Below are 15,549 nucleotides of genomic sequence, written 5' to 3'. Positions count from 1 at the left end.
AGTTTGCTTTGTAAATAGATTTTAAATAATTCAAGTGGTAAAAAAGACAATCTTTGATTCTCTAAGATTATATATAGAAAGAGTCTCATGAATGATCTAAAACAGCAGATAATTACCAAATTTTGTATAAAATTGCACTAGTTTAGGGATTTACTCTGTAGCACTCATCCAATAGAACTTTCCTTAATCATGAAAATGTTCTATAATCCTCACATGTGGCTACTGAGCACTTGAAATATGGCCCATATGACTGATTTTTTTTTCATTTTATTTGATTTTAATTAATTGAATTTTAAATTAAATAGCCACACAGGGAGCCTGGGTGGCTCAGTCAGTTAAGCAGCTGCCTTCTGCTCAGGCCGTGATCTTAGGACCCTGAGATCCAGCCCTAAATCCAGCTCCCTACTCAGCAGGGAGTCTGCTTCTCCCTCTCCCTCTGCCCACCGCCCACCTCTCTTATGCTCTCTTTCTCTCTCTGTTCCAAATAAGTAAATAAAATCTTTAAAAAATTAAATAGCCACATATGGTTAGTGACTACCATAGTAGGCAGCATGGCTCTAAGCCCTTGTATCTCATGACCAAGAAGGGAGCTAAAGCCAAATTTCTGGAGTTGACATAATGATGTCGTATCTGGATATTCCATTCTGTCAAGTGGCGGGGGTAGCTTTAAATCTGATGTTGGGAGTGCTATCAGCAGAGATCCACTAGCTGATAAAAGGTACAGAATTTGCCTTAGTCATGGAGGATCACTTCAGTCAGTGGCATGCCCTCCTTGGGTTGCCACACATCCAAAGACTGGTTTCGGAAGAGACATAAAGCCTGGTCACTCAGTCCACTCATGGACAATTCTAACAGACCATATACTCACAGGAGGTTGGACTGTTCTGTAGTTCTACTTCCACCCCTGGTCAATCCTGCTTGCGCTCTTTTTTTTCCCCCCACAATCATTGATCTTTAATAAAATCCTGCCAACTATACTTTCTCTCAGTACCTGCTTCTGGAGAACCCAACTATTGACAATCTCTAAGAACTGATTGATAGGAAGAGATGCTTAGAATTGCTCAATGGAAAAAAAGAAGTACAAATAAGTATTATGGTATGCTATATTTGTGTAAAATTGAAAGGGCAAAAAGAATATACATTTATCTGCTTATTTTCTACAAAAAAGAAATACAGGGAAGACCATTAGGGAATGAGTGAAGTGAAATGGAGGAATTGATTGGGGAGATACTGACACTACTCTGAGTATTCATGTTTGTAAGATGTTGACTTTTGGAACCACGGTATATTTCATATTAGAAGTAGTCATTAGGGGGATCCCTGGGTGGCTCAGCGGTTTAGCGCCTGCCTTTGGCCCAGGGCGCGATCCTGGAGACCCGGGATCAGGTCCCGCATCGGGCTCCCTGCATGGAGCCTGCTTCTCCCTCTGCCTGTGTCTCTGCCTCTCTCTCTCTCTCTCTCTCTCTCTGTCTCTCTCTCTGTGTCTATCATAAATAAATAAATCTTTAAAAAAATATATAAAAAAATAAAAGCAGTCATTAAAGACAGGGAAAATAAACATTTAAGGTGAAATATAAACAGAAACAAACATATCTAACACATTTTAAATAAATAGCATACACTAAAGAGAGCGTGAGGACAAAGAACTAACCCCAGTAACCTCTGATCACAATATTTTTACTGCATACCCTTTGTTCAAAGATAAGAACTGTACACACTCACATACGCACAAAGAACAGAGAAGCTCCTTGTACTACTCTGCTAATTTAAATACATCAAAATTTAAATTGTAACAAAATTATATCAAAATTTAAAAATTATATCAAAATTTTAAAATAACAAAATAAATAAATAAATAAGAAAAATAAGAAAATAAATGTATATGTATTAACATTAATGCTTTTAGGAAAATCCGCAAGATTTCATTTATATTCTATACCTACATAGTTTCCCTATTGCAATGTCTATAATCTTATGTAACAAGATTTCATGCCTCAATTACTGCACTTTGCTATTTATATATGAAGATGACAAATATGGGCACCTGGGCAGCTCAGCCAGTTAAAGGTCGGACTTTTGGTTTTGGTTCAGGTCACAATCTGAGGTGAAGCCCCACATGGGGCTCCTTGCTCAGCAGAGAGTCTGCTTGAGATTCTCAGTCTCTCCCTCTTCCTTTGCCCCTCCTCTCTCTCTCTTTCTCTATCTCTCTCTCTTTCTTTAAAAAAATAAATAAATCATTAAGGAAATGACTGACAAATAAGTAGTTTTCAATTTTGGTTTATTTAGCTATATTGCCACTTACAGTTTAGTATTTTTATAGTTGCATAAAGTAACTGGTTAAAATTGAATAAAAGATCAAAAAAATATTTGGGAAACAAATGATTTTTAAGGAAATCAATATTATATTATTGACTACTACTAATTTATAAGATCAAAAAGAGATTCCTAGAGGGACTGAGAGACTACTCTGCACAATTTTATGGCAACAAAGTGGGCAATGTAGAAGGAATGGATAAATTCCTAGAAAAATATGACCTACCAAAATGAATTATGAAGAAATAGAAAACATGAACTGACAGATAACTACTAATAATTTTAAATAAAAAATCTTCCCAACAAAGAAAGTACACAGACAGATGGCTTCACTGGTGAACTCTACCAAACACTTAAAGAACAGTTAATATCAACCCTTCTTAAAATCTTCCAGAAAATAGAAGAGGATAGAAAACTTTAAAACTCAAAAAGTCATCATTAAACTGATACAAATGCAGATAGGGACACACAAGGAAGGAAGGAAGGAAGAAAGAAAGGGAAAGAGAGAGAAAGAAGAAAGAAAGAAAGAAAGAAAGAAAGAAAGAAAGAAAGAAAGAAAGAAAGAAAGAAAATAACTAACAGATTTCAACAGAACATTAAATGGATTATATGCTATGATAAAGTAAGTGGGAATTATTCCTGGGATACAAAGATGTTCAACATTAGTGGAATATCCCAGATTACAGAATGAAGGATAAAAAATCATATGATCTCAATAGATACAGGGAGAGCATTTGACAAAATTCAACCATTCACTTATGATGAAGACTTTCAACAAAGTGAGTATAGAGGGAAAGTACCTCAAAATAATAAAGACCATGTGTGACAAGCCCACAGCTAATCATTCTCAACAGGGAAAAGCCAAAATTGAAAGATTTTCCTTAAGATCAGGAATAAGATTACCACTTTAATTCAACACTGTCCTAGAAATCCTGGCCAGAGCAATTAGGAAAGAAAGTCAAATAAAAATCCAAATCAGAAAGGAGTAAGTGATGAAAGACAATAACCTAAAGGCTCCACCAAAAATCTGTTAGAATAAACAAATTTAGTAATGTTGCAGAACACAAAATGAATATATAAAAATCAGTTACCTTTCTGTACACTAACAATGAACTACTGGAAAGAGAAAATAAGAAAATAATTACATTTATAATAGTATCAAAAAGAATAAATTATTTAGGAATAAATTTATCCAAAAAGGTGAAATATCTATACAGTGAAAACTGTAAGTCCTTGCTTTGAAAGAAATTGAAAAAACAAAAAAACAAAAAAAACAGGCAAATAAATTTGAGGATATCCCATGTTCTTGGGTTAGAAGAATTAATATTAAGATTTCCATAATACCAAAACAGATCTATAGATTAATGTAATCTCTAAAACACTTTAATAGCATTTTTCACAGAACTAGAACAATCCTTTTTTTTATTTTTTTATTTTTTAAAATAATTTTAAAGATTTTATTTATTTATTCATCAGAGACACAGAGAGAGAGGCAGAGACACAGGCAGAGGGAGAAGCAGGCTCCATGCAGGGAGCCCGACATGGGACTTGATGCCAGGTCTCCAGGATTACACCCTGGACTGGAGGCCACACTAAACCACTGAGCCACCCAGGCTGCCCTAGAACAAACAATCCTAAACTTGGTATGGAACTATAAGAGATTCCAAATAGCCAAAGCAATCTTGAAAAGAGGGAACAAAGGTGGAGGCAGATGCTTTCCAATTGGAAACCATATTACAGTATGGTATTGGCAAAAACAGGTGCACCAAATAACAGAAAAAAACTAGAGTGCCCATAAATAAACCCATGCATACGTGGATAATTAATTATGGACAAAGGAGCCAAAATAAACAATGGGAAATGGATAGCCTCCTTAGTAAGTGGTGTTGGGAAAATTAGACAGCTACATGCAAAAGAATAAAGCTGGACCCCTATCCTACGGCATTCAAATCAACTTAAAGTGGGTTAAAGATTTGAACATGAGACAAGAAGTCGTACAACTCCTTCAAGAAAATATAGGTGGCAAGCCCTTTACATTGGTTATTAGCAATGATACGTTGGATTTGCACCAAAAGCAAGGATATATATATATATATATATATATATATATATATATATATATATAAATAATTGGGACTACCTCAAACTATAAAGTTCTGCACAGCAAATGAAACAACCAACAAAATGAGAAGGCAACCTATGGAATGGGGAGAGATCTTTGCAAATCACTTATCAGATAAGGGTTAGTATCCAAAATATAGAAGGAACTCATATAATTTATGAAAGAAGAAAGAAGAAGAAAGAGAAAGAAAGAAAGAAAGAAAGAAAGAAAGAAAGAAAGAAAGAAGAAAGAAAGAAAGAAAGAAAGAAAGAAAGAAAGAAAAAAGAAAGAAAGAAAGAAAGAAAGAAAGAAAGAAAGAAAGAAGAAAGAAAGAAAGAAGAAAGAAAGAAAGAAGAAAGAAAGAAAGAAAGAAAGAAGAAAAGAAGAAAGAAGAAAGAAAGAAAAGAAAGAAAGAAGAAGAAAAGAAGAAAGAAAGAAGAAAGAAGAAAGAAAGAAAGAAAGAAAGAAAGAAAGAAGAAAGAAAGAAGAAAAGAAGAAAGAAGAAAGAAAGAAAGAAGAAAAGAAAGAAAGAAAGAAAGAAAGAAGAAAGAAAGAAAGAAGAAAGAAAGAAAGAAGAAGAAAGAAAGAAAGAAGAAAGAAAGAAAGAAAGAAAGAAGAAAGAAAGAAGAAAGAAGAAAGAAGAAGAAAGAAAGAAAGAAGAAGAAGAAGAAAGAAGAAAGAAAGAAGAAAGAAGAAAGAAAGAAGAAAGAAAGAAGGAAAGAAAGAAAGAAGAAAGAAAGAAAGAAGAAAGAAAGAAGAAAAGAAGAAAGAAAAAGAAAGAAAGAAGAAAGAAAGAAGAAAGAAAGAAAGAAAGAAAAGAAGAAAGAAAAGAAAGAAAAGAAAGAAAGAAAGAAAGAAGAAAGAAAGAAAGAAAGAAAGAAAGAAAGAAAGAAAGAAAGAAAGAAAGAAAGAAAGAAAGAAAGAAAGAAAGAACCCTATTGAAAAGTGGGTAAAGGACCCGGATAAACATTTTTCAGAAGACTATATACAAATGTCTAGTAGGTACATGAAAAGGCGCTCAACATCACTCACTAATCATCCAGGAGACGCATATCAAAACCACAATGAGATATCACCTCACACCTGTTAGGATGTCTATTATTAAAAAGTGAAAGACACAGATGCTGGTAGGATGTAGAGGATGTAGAGGAAGCCCTTGTGCGCTGTTGGTGGGACTGGGAACCAGTACAGCCAGTAGAGAAAACAGTATGGAGTTTCCTCAGCAAAAGAAAACTAGAGCTACCGTATGACCAAGCGATCTTACCTCTATTGAAAGGCAATGGAATCACTATCTCAATAAGATATCTATATTCCTCTGTTTATTGCAGCATTAATCCCAATGGCCAAAGTGTGAAAACCACCTATATGCCCGACAAAGGAGGAATGAACAAAGAAATCGTGGTACACATACGTGACGGTTATTATTTAGCCTTGAAAAATAAAGAAATCCTGCCATTTGCAACACATTAGATGAAACTGGAGGGCATTTGACTAAATGAAATAAGCCAGACGAGGAAAGACAGATACTGCATGGTATCATTTATATGTGGAGTAAAAAAAAAAAGAGAGAGAGAGAGAGAGAATAAAGAAAGAAAAGTTGAACTTATAGAAACAGACTAGAATGATGGTTGCCAGGGCCTGGGAAGTGAGAGAAATAGGGAGAGTCTGGAAAAGATGTACAAACTTTCAATTAAAGGAAGACTAATGGCTGAAGATCTAATGTATAACATGGTGACTGTAGTTGACGATATTGTATTTTATTGTTGAAATTTGCTATGACGGTAATAGCTAAGTATTCTCATGAAAAAAAATTTTTTTTAAAAAGACGATAACTAAATATGTTAGGTGAGGAATGTGGGAACCCTTCACAGTCTATAGGGTATTGACTCATCAAACTGTGTACCTCCAATATACTGCACTTTTGTCAGATATACTCCAATAAAGCCGAAAAATGGGAAAAAAAAATAAAAAGAAATTAGTGAAAGCCATAATTACCTTGACCTATTTAGATAATTAAGCAAGAGTGTCACATTTACCGTGGATATAGAAAGTATCTCTGTAGCCACTATATAATTAAGTATTAATATCAGACTGCTTTATGGCATAATATGGATTATTTTCCACCACTAGCTAGAAAAGAAAAGAAATGAACAGACAACCGTGCCCTATTTTCTGAAAGGCATCAACAAAGGACACTTTAGGGTTGACTATAGTTGCTGATTTGGAAATCGACTTCTTAAAACACTGAGACTTAACATTTAAGTCTATGGAAATCCTGTCTGATAAACAACATAGTGCAATTTGCCACGTGTTGAAAATTTGCTCTTCATAATAAATAGTACAGAAATTTAAAAAAAGATTAATATTATTTTTATATTGTCTTTATCATTCAATAGTGAATATGAAACAGACTATATTGAATTTTTTTTTTAAGTTTATGTCTGACATTAGTTCCATTAATGATATTTTCTCTAAGGTAGCTTAAGAGTGTCAACGGTAAGACCTCCTGCTATTCTATAGTTTTTGGTCCAGAACACAACGGATAAGAAAGTATGAGAACTGGCTGGGAAAAGTAAAGTTAACTGCATTGTGGGAGAGTCTGGATGGCTCAGTCTGTTAAATCCTCAACTTCAACTTGGCTTACGACTTTAGGGTCCTAGGATGGAGCCCTGTGTGGGGCTCCACAACCAGCGCAGACAATCCTGTCTCTCCCCCTCCTTTTGCCCCTTTCCCTGCTCATGCCTCCACTCTCTCTCTCAAATAAATAGATCTTTTTAAAAAAAAAGATGATCTTTTCATTTATTAGAGAGAAAGAGAGAGGATGGGGGGAAGGGCAGAGGGAGAGAAACTCTTAAACAGAATCCCCGCTGAGCACGGAGAGTTGGGCTCCATCTCACAACTCTGAGATCAGGACCTGAGCCCAAACCAAGAGTCAGTCAATTAACCACTGTGCCATCCAGGTGCCCCAATAAAGAAATCCTTTAAAAAATTGTGTTGTTCAGCATGATTTATTATTTCTCAGGCATATCCCTGCTCTTTTATGCAATTTCAGCTGATATGTTCTGCTTTCTAGTACCTTGAAAAAGTGGGTTGTACCCATGATTACAACAATTTGTATTTTGAGAAAGATACTCAGATGGCTGTATTTTATAGCATTTAAAGCTATTAAAGAAGAAGGTTAATAAAGTTGGGGAAATGACAGGTTTTGAATATATTCCACTAAAATAATCTATATCATGTTGTGATTGAAAAAAATAAAAATAAAACAAGGTCTTTTGTTGCTACTGTTTTTTTCATATACTTTGGTTAGTTAATTGTTCAATTTATTTCTTTAATAATAATTTCTTTTATAATTATTGTATTTTTGTAGATAAGAGTAGAAAACAATACTCTGTAAGGATATTGGCGATTGCATATAATTCAATCCAAATTCGGTCTGATGTCATATTGATACAGTCTAAACCTGCAGGCAAGTTTTATAATTTTACTGCAGTATTTTATATTTCACTTTCAACATTACACTTAACCAGGTGTCAAAAGTAGGGGGAAAAGAAACAAAGCCACACATTCTTTAACATCAAACTTAATCATTTGTCTGATGTCACACTAAATACAACTCTTTTTTTCATAAATCTCATTTACGTAAATTTTATGGCTGATGCAAGATAGTATTACTGGAACGAACCCTCATTTGGTTAGAAGTTAGGTTACTCGGGATTTAAGTGCTGGTTATACTAGCCTGACATCTTTGCTTAAAGCTCAGTTTTTCTAAGGATCAATTTACTTATCGAGAAAGGGACAGCAAAAACTATCCTGTTGAAAGATTTAAGATAAAGCATACAAAATCCTATAAAAATGGAAAATTACGGCACCTGGGTAGCTCAGTCAGTTAAGCTCAGGCCATGGGTCCTGGGATTGAGCCCCACATCGGGGTCCCTGCTCAGTGGGGAGCCGGCTTCTCCCTCTCCTCCCTAATTGTTATCTTACTCGTTATCTCTCATAGAAATAAAATCTTTTTTAAAAAAGTAAAATTAATTTTTCTATTGTTTCAATTAGCTTCTTATCTTCATTGAGATGGCAATTTACTGATAAATCATTTTTCCCAAACAGTAGATTTTATCATCTTCTTAGAATCCCCATAGACTTTTGTGGAAACTTCGATTCTTAAACAACTGATTGTCTCCATTGATAGAGCAGGTGTTTAGTTTAAAATAGAGACTTCCGAGTACAGTAATAAGAACATTCTGCCTAATAAACTATGTGGCACATATACTGTCTACGAACAATAATAATTCAAAAATATTCTCTAAAAGGGCTGTAACCTTAGACATTTCAGCCATCAATTATAAGTTTCCCATATAAAATTTTTGGGACCAAGAAAACTTAGGTAACTACGATTATTTTTCCAAAAAAAATTAGGTTTTTGAAAGGAGCAGTTTGAATGTAAACAACCTCTCTTCTCAACATAATGCAAATTAAATGTACTGAAAATCCGCTTCACTATGAGCCACTCTTCAAATGGTTCTTAGAACTAATTTGGACAATATTTCATGTAAATCTCAAGCCTTCAGGACACATACAAGAACCACCAGTTGGAGTAAAATAACAAAAATACAGGCACCTTATTTTTTTTTCCCCAACAAAGTGACAAGGCATTTCAAGCTGTGAATATCTAACACTGTCTTGACAACTAGGCACATATTCATATTTCCCACTGTTCTAGTCAGGGAATAGTTCAACACGGTCTCAGTTGATTTAGTGCCAAGTCAAGTCAGTCTTTCAACATTTGTCCAGGTAACTGGACCAAGAACACGTGGAGAAGACTTGTCACAAATTACAGTGATATTCTTTATTCTTTGAGTGGTTTTGTTTGGCAGGAGTGATGTTGAACAGACAGCGGGTAAACACGCGGATCCACTGAATTGTAACACTGGGAATATTAAATAAAGTGTGTCGTTTGATACACTTCACTAGAGTAAAACCACTGAAACCACTTTCCTCTCCAGAATATAAAACAAAGAAAAAGAGGGCGGGGTGTTGGGGGTAAGGGCGGCACGGGGAGGAGACGGGATTGCAACAGAGTGAGGGACATATACGCAAAACTTTGAATGAGGATGGATGTCGGGAAATTGGGCACAAGGAGGATTAAGTCTAAGTCAACATAAAAGAAATTTGGATTTCAATTAACGAGTTGTTCATAGATGAGATAGGCAGTTACCTGGAGATGGTAGTAAAATGAAAATAAACTCTTTAGCCAGCAGAGGTTTTGGAAGATAAATGATTAAAAAATAATAATAATAATATGGAAAGAAAAGGACTTCTAATTGCTAATACTATTTCTAGTCTGGTGGTGAGACAATCTGAAGCTTAGAAATTGGGGAAGGGTTTTCTTTTCCATGTTCCAACACAGACTAACTGATAGGCTTCTCAAAGGTGTCCATTTCTCACCTCCCTGTACTTATTCTCACCCACAGCTTTCTGAATCCCTCTTCGCTTTGAGCAAAACCAATTAATGATTTGAAGCTAAGCATATCTTTGATTATAACTGATCACTGCTGTTATAATTATGAGCAGTTACTGTGAATGTCAGTTTGTATGCCTCATTTACATGAGCCTCCACCTAACCTGATCCAGGTTTTGTGCCTCAAAACTATATGAACCTTACAGGAACCATAAAATCTCTTGGAATTCTAAAATTAGATGGTTCTAGGGAATGAGGTTTGCCTAGCCCACGGTTTAACGTAGCTGAAATACTTGTAGCAAGTTGGTGGAAGTAATTACGATCAAGTCTGATATCTTGGACATTTAATCTTTGACATATTTGATAAATTATCAAAAGAATTAAGAGAATAGATTAGATTTTTCACATACTAATATTATAAGCAGCATTTTGGCTGTTCTGAATGGTTGAATAGGTGTGAAAGAATTTAAGGAGAAAAACCAGGTATTTTGTAAACAAACCCATCAGAGGTATATGCTTATACACAATATTTTTTTTTTTTTAGTTTTAATTAGGTTAATTAAAATCAGGGTATAGCCCAAGGTCAGAATCATCAAAGACCAGTAGTCATGTTAAAGAAACAGGTTTCTCACTCAACCAATATTTTCTGAGAGCTAATGGAGTATAAAAATAGGGTCCAGGCTGCAGAACACAAATATTCCTCAGTCCTGATTGACATGGAGGCAGGGAAAATGAAAGGCTGCAATATATAATGTTGAAAGAACAGCAACATGAGGTCATAAAGCTTAGATCAGTCGTCCTAGTGGCCCAACTAATGTTTGGAAATAAAGCATAAAGTTCTCTAGCTCAGTAGGTCTCAAAATTCATTTGCATCAGAATCACCTGGGAGTTTGTTGGAATACAGATGGTTGGGCCCCATCCTCAGAACTCCTACTAGGGTCTGGGACAAAGTTTGAGATACTGCATTTCCTTATAGTCTTGTAAGATCTGGACCTATGTCTGACTGTCTATCTATCTATCTATCTATCTATCTATCTATCTATCTATCATCTATCTATATCTATCATCTATCTATCTCAATGTGTATGTTATATTAGTATAATTATTTTTAAGGTAAAAAGAAATAAGGTTCAGAATGATTAATATGCCAAATGAACTGAAGCCTTGTTTTTGTTAAAAAGATGAGAAGACATTATTTTCTGTGTTATAGGAGGAAAGGATTTAAAAAAAAATACCTTTTTTACTCTTTGCTCTGATTCTATAATAATCAAGACCTTTTTAGGTAGGCAACGAGACATACTGAGCATAACTATCTTATAGGAAGTTCCTTCCCTTGTCTTATTCGAACAATCCATTTGGATCATGTGTTGTGGAAGAGTGCCTTGGCATGCTTATTTGAGAGATACCAAGGTGAACCAATGCAGAAATTGTGGTATACTTCCCAACAAACTGTTACGTGCAAGTGTGAAGAAACATCAAAGACATTATACTAAGCAAAAGAACCTGCACATGTTATTATGCATACATCAGGTTTCCGTTTGCATGAAGTGCCAAAATTCTGTACTATGGTAAAAGTGAGACTGGTAGTTAGCAAGCGCTGGCGATGGGCACTGGCTCTGAACTTTCCAAGGTGATAAAAATGTAGTATCGCTAAATAGGCACAGAGATTACACAGGTATATCCTTTTGTTGGTTAAGATGTGTGCATTTCAATTTATATGTTTTTTTTTCCATAAAAACAAGTGGTGCTGTGGGGTATGAAGAGATGTACAGACAACACAAAAATAGGAGAATTGTAGATAATCAATGAAGCATATGGAAAGTTTGTTACGCTCTTCTGTTTATTATGTACATATTTAAAAAAACAAAACTACCTACTTGGACTTGTATTATTCTATACCCTTCTTTAGAGCTTAATCATCCTTAGATTAATTAATAAAACAAGAGTTCCTAAAAATGGAAAAAGTGGTAATTTTATATTAATTCCTCTAATAATCATTTACCTAACAGTATTGTAGGGTATGAAGCCAGATACTATTATTAACTTTGAACAATTTATTACTTGTAGTTTTTATTTACAATTCACAACCTGCCTTCTCCTCCTTATTCTCTGTCCACAAAACTGAGGATTGCATTATTTTTTTATGTGAATAAAACCATAAGACACAGAGATCTTAAGATAATTGCAAGAGGGAGGGATAAATGAATCAGAAACCAGTGGTATAAGTCACTACACTTAACCAGAGATTCTTAGCAACCAGGACAAAACGAGAAATACAATGAATTGAATCTTTTCCTTTTCTGTGTATTTTGGAGACATCCTCCCCCCACCGACCCCCACACACTGGCATGATATTTGTAAAGGAATTTCCCATGTGAATCCTCTATGACTACATTAGTAATACAGTAAATAATGTTATTTATTGCAGTGATATTTTGTAATTGAGTCTAAGAATTCTGGCCTGCAATTTTGTTCAAAATGGTTAGTCATTTCACTGTTGCTAAAGAAGGTAGGCAGGGAGCATGACTACTCATATTATAAAAATGTTTCTTTAAGCAGGATTCTAAAGGAATAATGGAAAGAGAAAAATCAGGACCTGGCAAATATCACAGAAATAATTGAAACGAAAAAGAACTATTGATGAATACTATTATTTATGAGGAAAAGTAAGATAAGAAAGAGGATATTTAGGTAGCCTCATATATCTTCCTAGAAGATGCCTGTTAATTACAAAGGGGAAAAAAAGAATACCTACACGGTAGAGAAAACTAGCAGACAGCACCATACCTGAAAGCTACAAGCTAGCATCATGAGAAATGACCCGTGCCCGTGACGTACCTCCTCATAGAAGGCACTGAGAAGGGCACACCATCTCTTCTGCAGTATCCCTGCCAAAAATTGATAGCCACAGTCGAATCATTAGAAAATATTGGACAAGCTCAACTGAGATATTCTACAAACTAAACTGCGAGTATTCTCCAAAGGATCAAGAGAATAAAAGAGAGACTGAGGGACTATTTCAGGCTGAAGAGGATTAAGTAAACAAGACAACTAAATGCAGCATGGAATTCCAGATTGGATGCTGGATCAGAAGAGGGGGGGTGGGTAGAATTGGAGAAATCTGAATAAAGTCTACAATTGGTTAACGGCACTGTATCAATGTTAATTTTATGGCTTTGATAATGAAGTGCTATATTATATAAGATGTTAATATGAGAGAAGTCTGGGATAAAGTCATACAGATTCTTTAAATATCCTATTTGAAATTTTTTGTGAGTTGAAATTATTTCAAAGAAAAGGGATGGGAAGGGAAGAAAAGAGAAAAGGAAAGGAAAGGAGAAAGGAAAGAGGAAAGAAAAGGAGAAAGGAAAGGGAAAGGAAAGGGGAAAGGAAAGAAGGGGAAAGGAAAGAAGGGGAAAGGAAAGGAAAGGAAAGGAAAGGAAAGGAAAGGAAAGGAAAGGAAAGGAAAGGAAAGGAAAGGAAAGGAAAGGAAAGGAAGGAAAGGAAAAAGCATTCTGAGATTGCTTGCAGCTCTGGCCAACATTTCGCTAGATATTACTGAATTCCACAGCTAGGAAATGATCTGAGCCAAAAAAAAAAAAAAAATGTTGAGTAAATGTTGCCAACTGGTCAATATACCAATTTAAACAGAATATTCATAAAGCAGCTTTTTGATAGCATTGCAGCCCATTGATTTGTCACGAAGAAGTTAGCTGTCATATGTAGACTCCTGAAACTGAGGCGTTACAACCCAGGGAAGTTAGAGCATTTGCAAATGAGACAAGTGGACTGACATTTTTGGCGATGTAGATGGACATCTCCTAATTTTAATTCTGAAATTCTAATAATGAGACAATAGACTATAAGAAATACATATCAATAAGGTCTCAAGAAAAAACCTTAAATGCATTACTAAAAGTGTGCTTTAGAGGACAAAGCAGTAATCAGTAGACCTAACAAAATTTATAAATTATAACTCATATTTGATTCAATTTACTTCTTTCTTGGAGAGTTATTGATTAATCAGTAAAGTCAATGTACACAGAGGACAAGTGGACTTGAACAAGATAATTAGAAAGTCTTTTGTGCTATTTTGTAGAAAACAGGGAAAATTTTTGGCAGGGCACATGAATAATTACATGAATTTTTTGTTAGTTTAATTACTGACTGTAGTGTCATGGTTAATGGGTTACTATCACCCTGGAAGAAGGGTCACGGAGCTTCTTCCCCAGCCAAGACTGTATTAATGGACTACTTGTCAATGACACATCGGACAGAAACTCAATGATGCAGGGAGCACCTGCCAAAATCAGTTGTCTTCTCTCTGCCACATGACCCCTCAATAACGTGAACACAACCTATTGAGAGAAGGAAGGATGTCTGATGCGAAGATGGTCATCTTCAAGCTACCAGTGACTGGCCAAACCAATAAGATCCCTTCCCTGAGGGAGCCGGATGAGTTGATCATATTAACTCCATTCTGCCCCAGCATCATTTTCCACTACTTAGGTCACCTAACGGGACCGTATTTACCCCTCGACTCTGTACTTAAAGTAATTACAGACACCCTAAAGCAGCAGGTACTTCATCCTTCTAGGTATTTGTATATGGTTTCCACCTATATGGAGTGCCTCTGCCACCCAGTAGTAATTTATCTTTCAGTCAATCAATAATAACATAAAATATGTCTTCTTTTTGCTCATTATACTGCAACTGGTCCAGACAAAAATCTATTACAAACTTTTTAAAACGTTTTATGCCTTGTTGGAGTAGTCTCTAACTTGAGCAGATAAAAAAAATCATTTTTTACCTACAGAATGGTAAGAGTTCTTCGACCTTGCCACCCCTTGATTAATTTCATATGTACTTCTAAATTACGACATGTAATGCTTAAAATAATATTAAAGATGAACAACACACTTACCCACACTGGGATAACCAGGCGTAGAAGGGTCTCCTCCTGGGTTCAGTGACACCATGAAGGCATCATAGCTAAGATTTGCAGTCTTTGGTAAATCACAAGGATCAACATATAGAAGAACACCACCAAATCCAGCCTTTTCCAATAAGGAAAGCTAAAGAGAGGAGAAAAAAAAAAAAAAAACTATTAAAAGAATTATCGGGATCCCTGGGTGGCAGCGGTTTGGCGCCTGCCTTTGGCCCAGGGCGCGATCCTGGAGACCCGGGATCGAATCCCACGTCGGGCTCCCGGTGCATGGAGCCTGCTTCTCCCTCTGCCTGTGTCTCTGCCTCTCTCTCTCTCTCTCTCTGTGACTATTATAAATAAATAAAAATTTAAAAAAAATAAAAATAAATAAATAAAAGAATTATCATGTGCATTGAAAGTACTTTTGCCATTTGATAACTGTGACTAAAATGAGATGACCCCCACCAAAAATAAATAAATGATTCTCTATAGTTTTTTTTCTTTTAAAATAAGCAGATGCTTCATATTTCCCATTTATCAAGCCCAGTCATTGAGTTCCTCGAGGGGCCTCTTTCTTTTTTCCTCTGTCTCAACATTATTTTAGCAGCATTCTTATAACACCTATATTTGAGTTCAGTTGTCCACACGTGCAATTTCTGCCCCTCTCATTTTTAATTATCTAGGTAGGTCTGGAGTCTCACTTTCAGAAGATTAACAAAGGATCGACCGAAGATGAAATTCTGCTGT

General features: G+C 35.4%; 1 protein-coding gene across 6 annotated transcripts in view; it reads right to left on the bottom strand.

The window, feature by feature from the left end:
• Positions 1-15,549, bottom strand: part of NAALADL2 (N-acetylated alpha-linked acidic dipeptidase like 2) — a 1,264,638-nt gene that overhangs the window by 417,354 nt on the left and 831,735 nt on the right. For all 6 annotated transcript variants that reach the window (XM_049105642.1, XM_049105641.1, XM_025425633.3 and 3 more), the window contains one exon: positions 14,800-14,950. In XM_049105642.1, coding sequence (XP_048961599.1) covers positions 14,800-14,950 — 151 coding nt within the window. The remainder of the gene's footprint in view (positions 1-14,799; positions 14,951-15,549) is intronic.

Source organism: Canis lupus, chromosome 34 (genome assembly GCF_003254725.2).
Source record: "Canis lupus dingo isolate Sandy chromosome 34, ASM325472v2, whole genome shotgun sequence".
NCBI lineage: Eukaryota > Metazoa > Chordata > Mammalia > Carnivora > Canidae > Canis > Canis lupus.
Note: the sequence above shows the minus strand (reverse complement) of the source record. Positions and strands in the feature narration are given on the sequence as shown.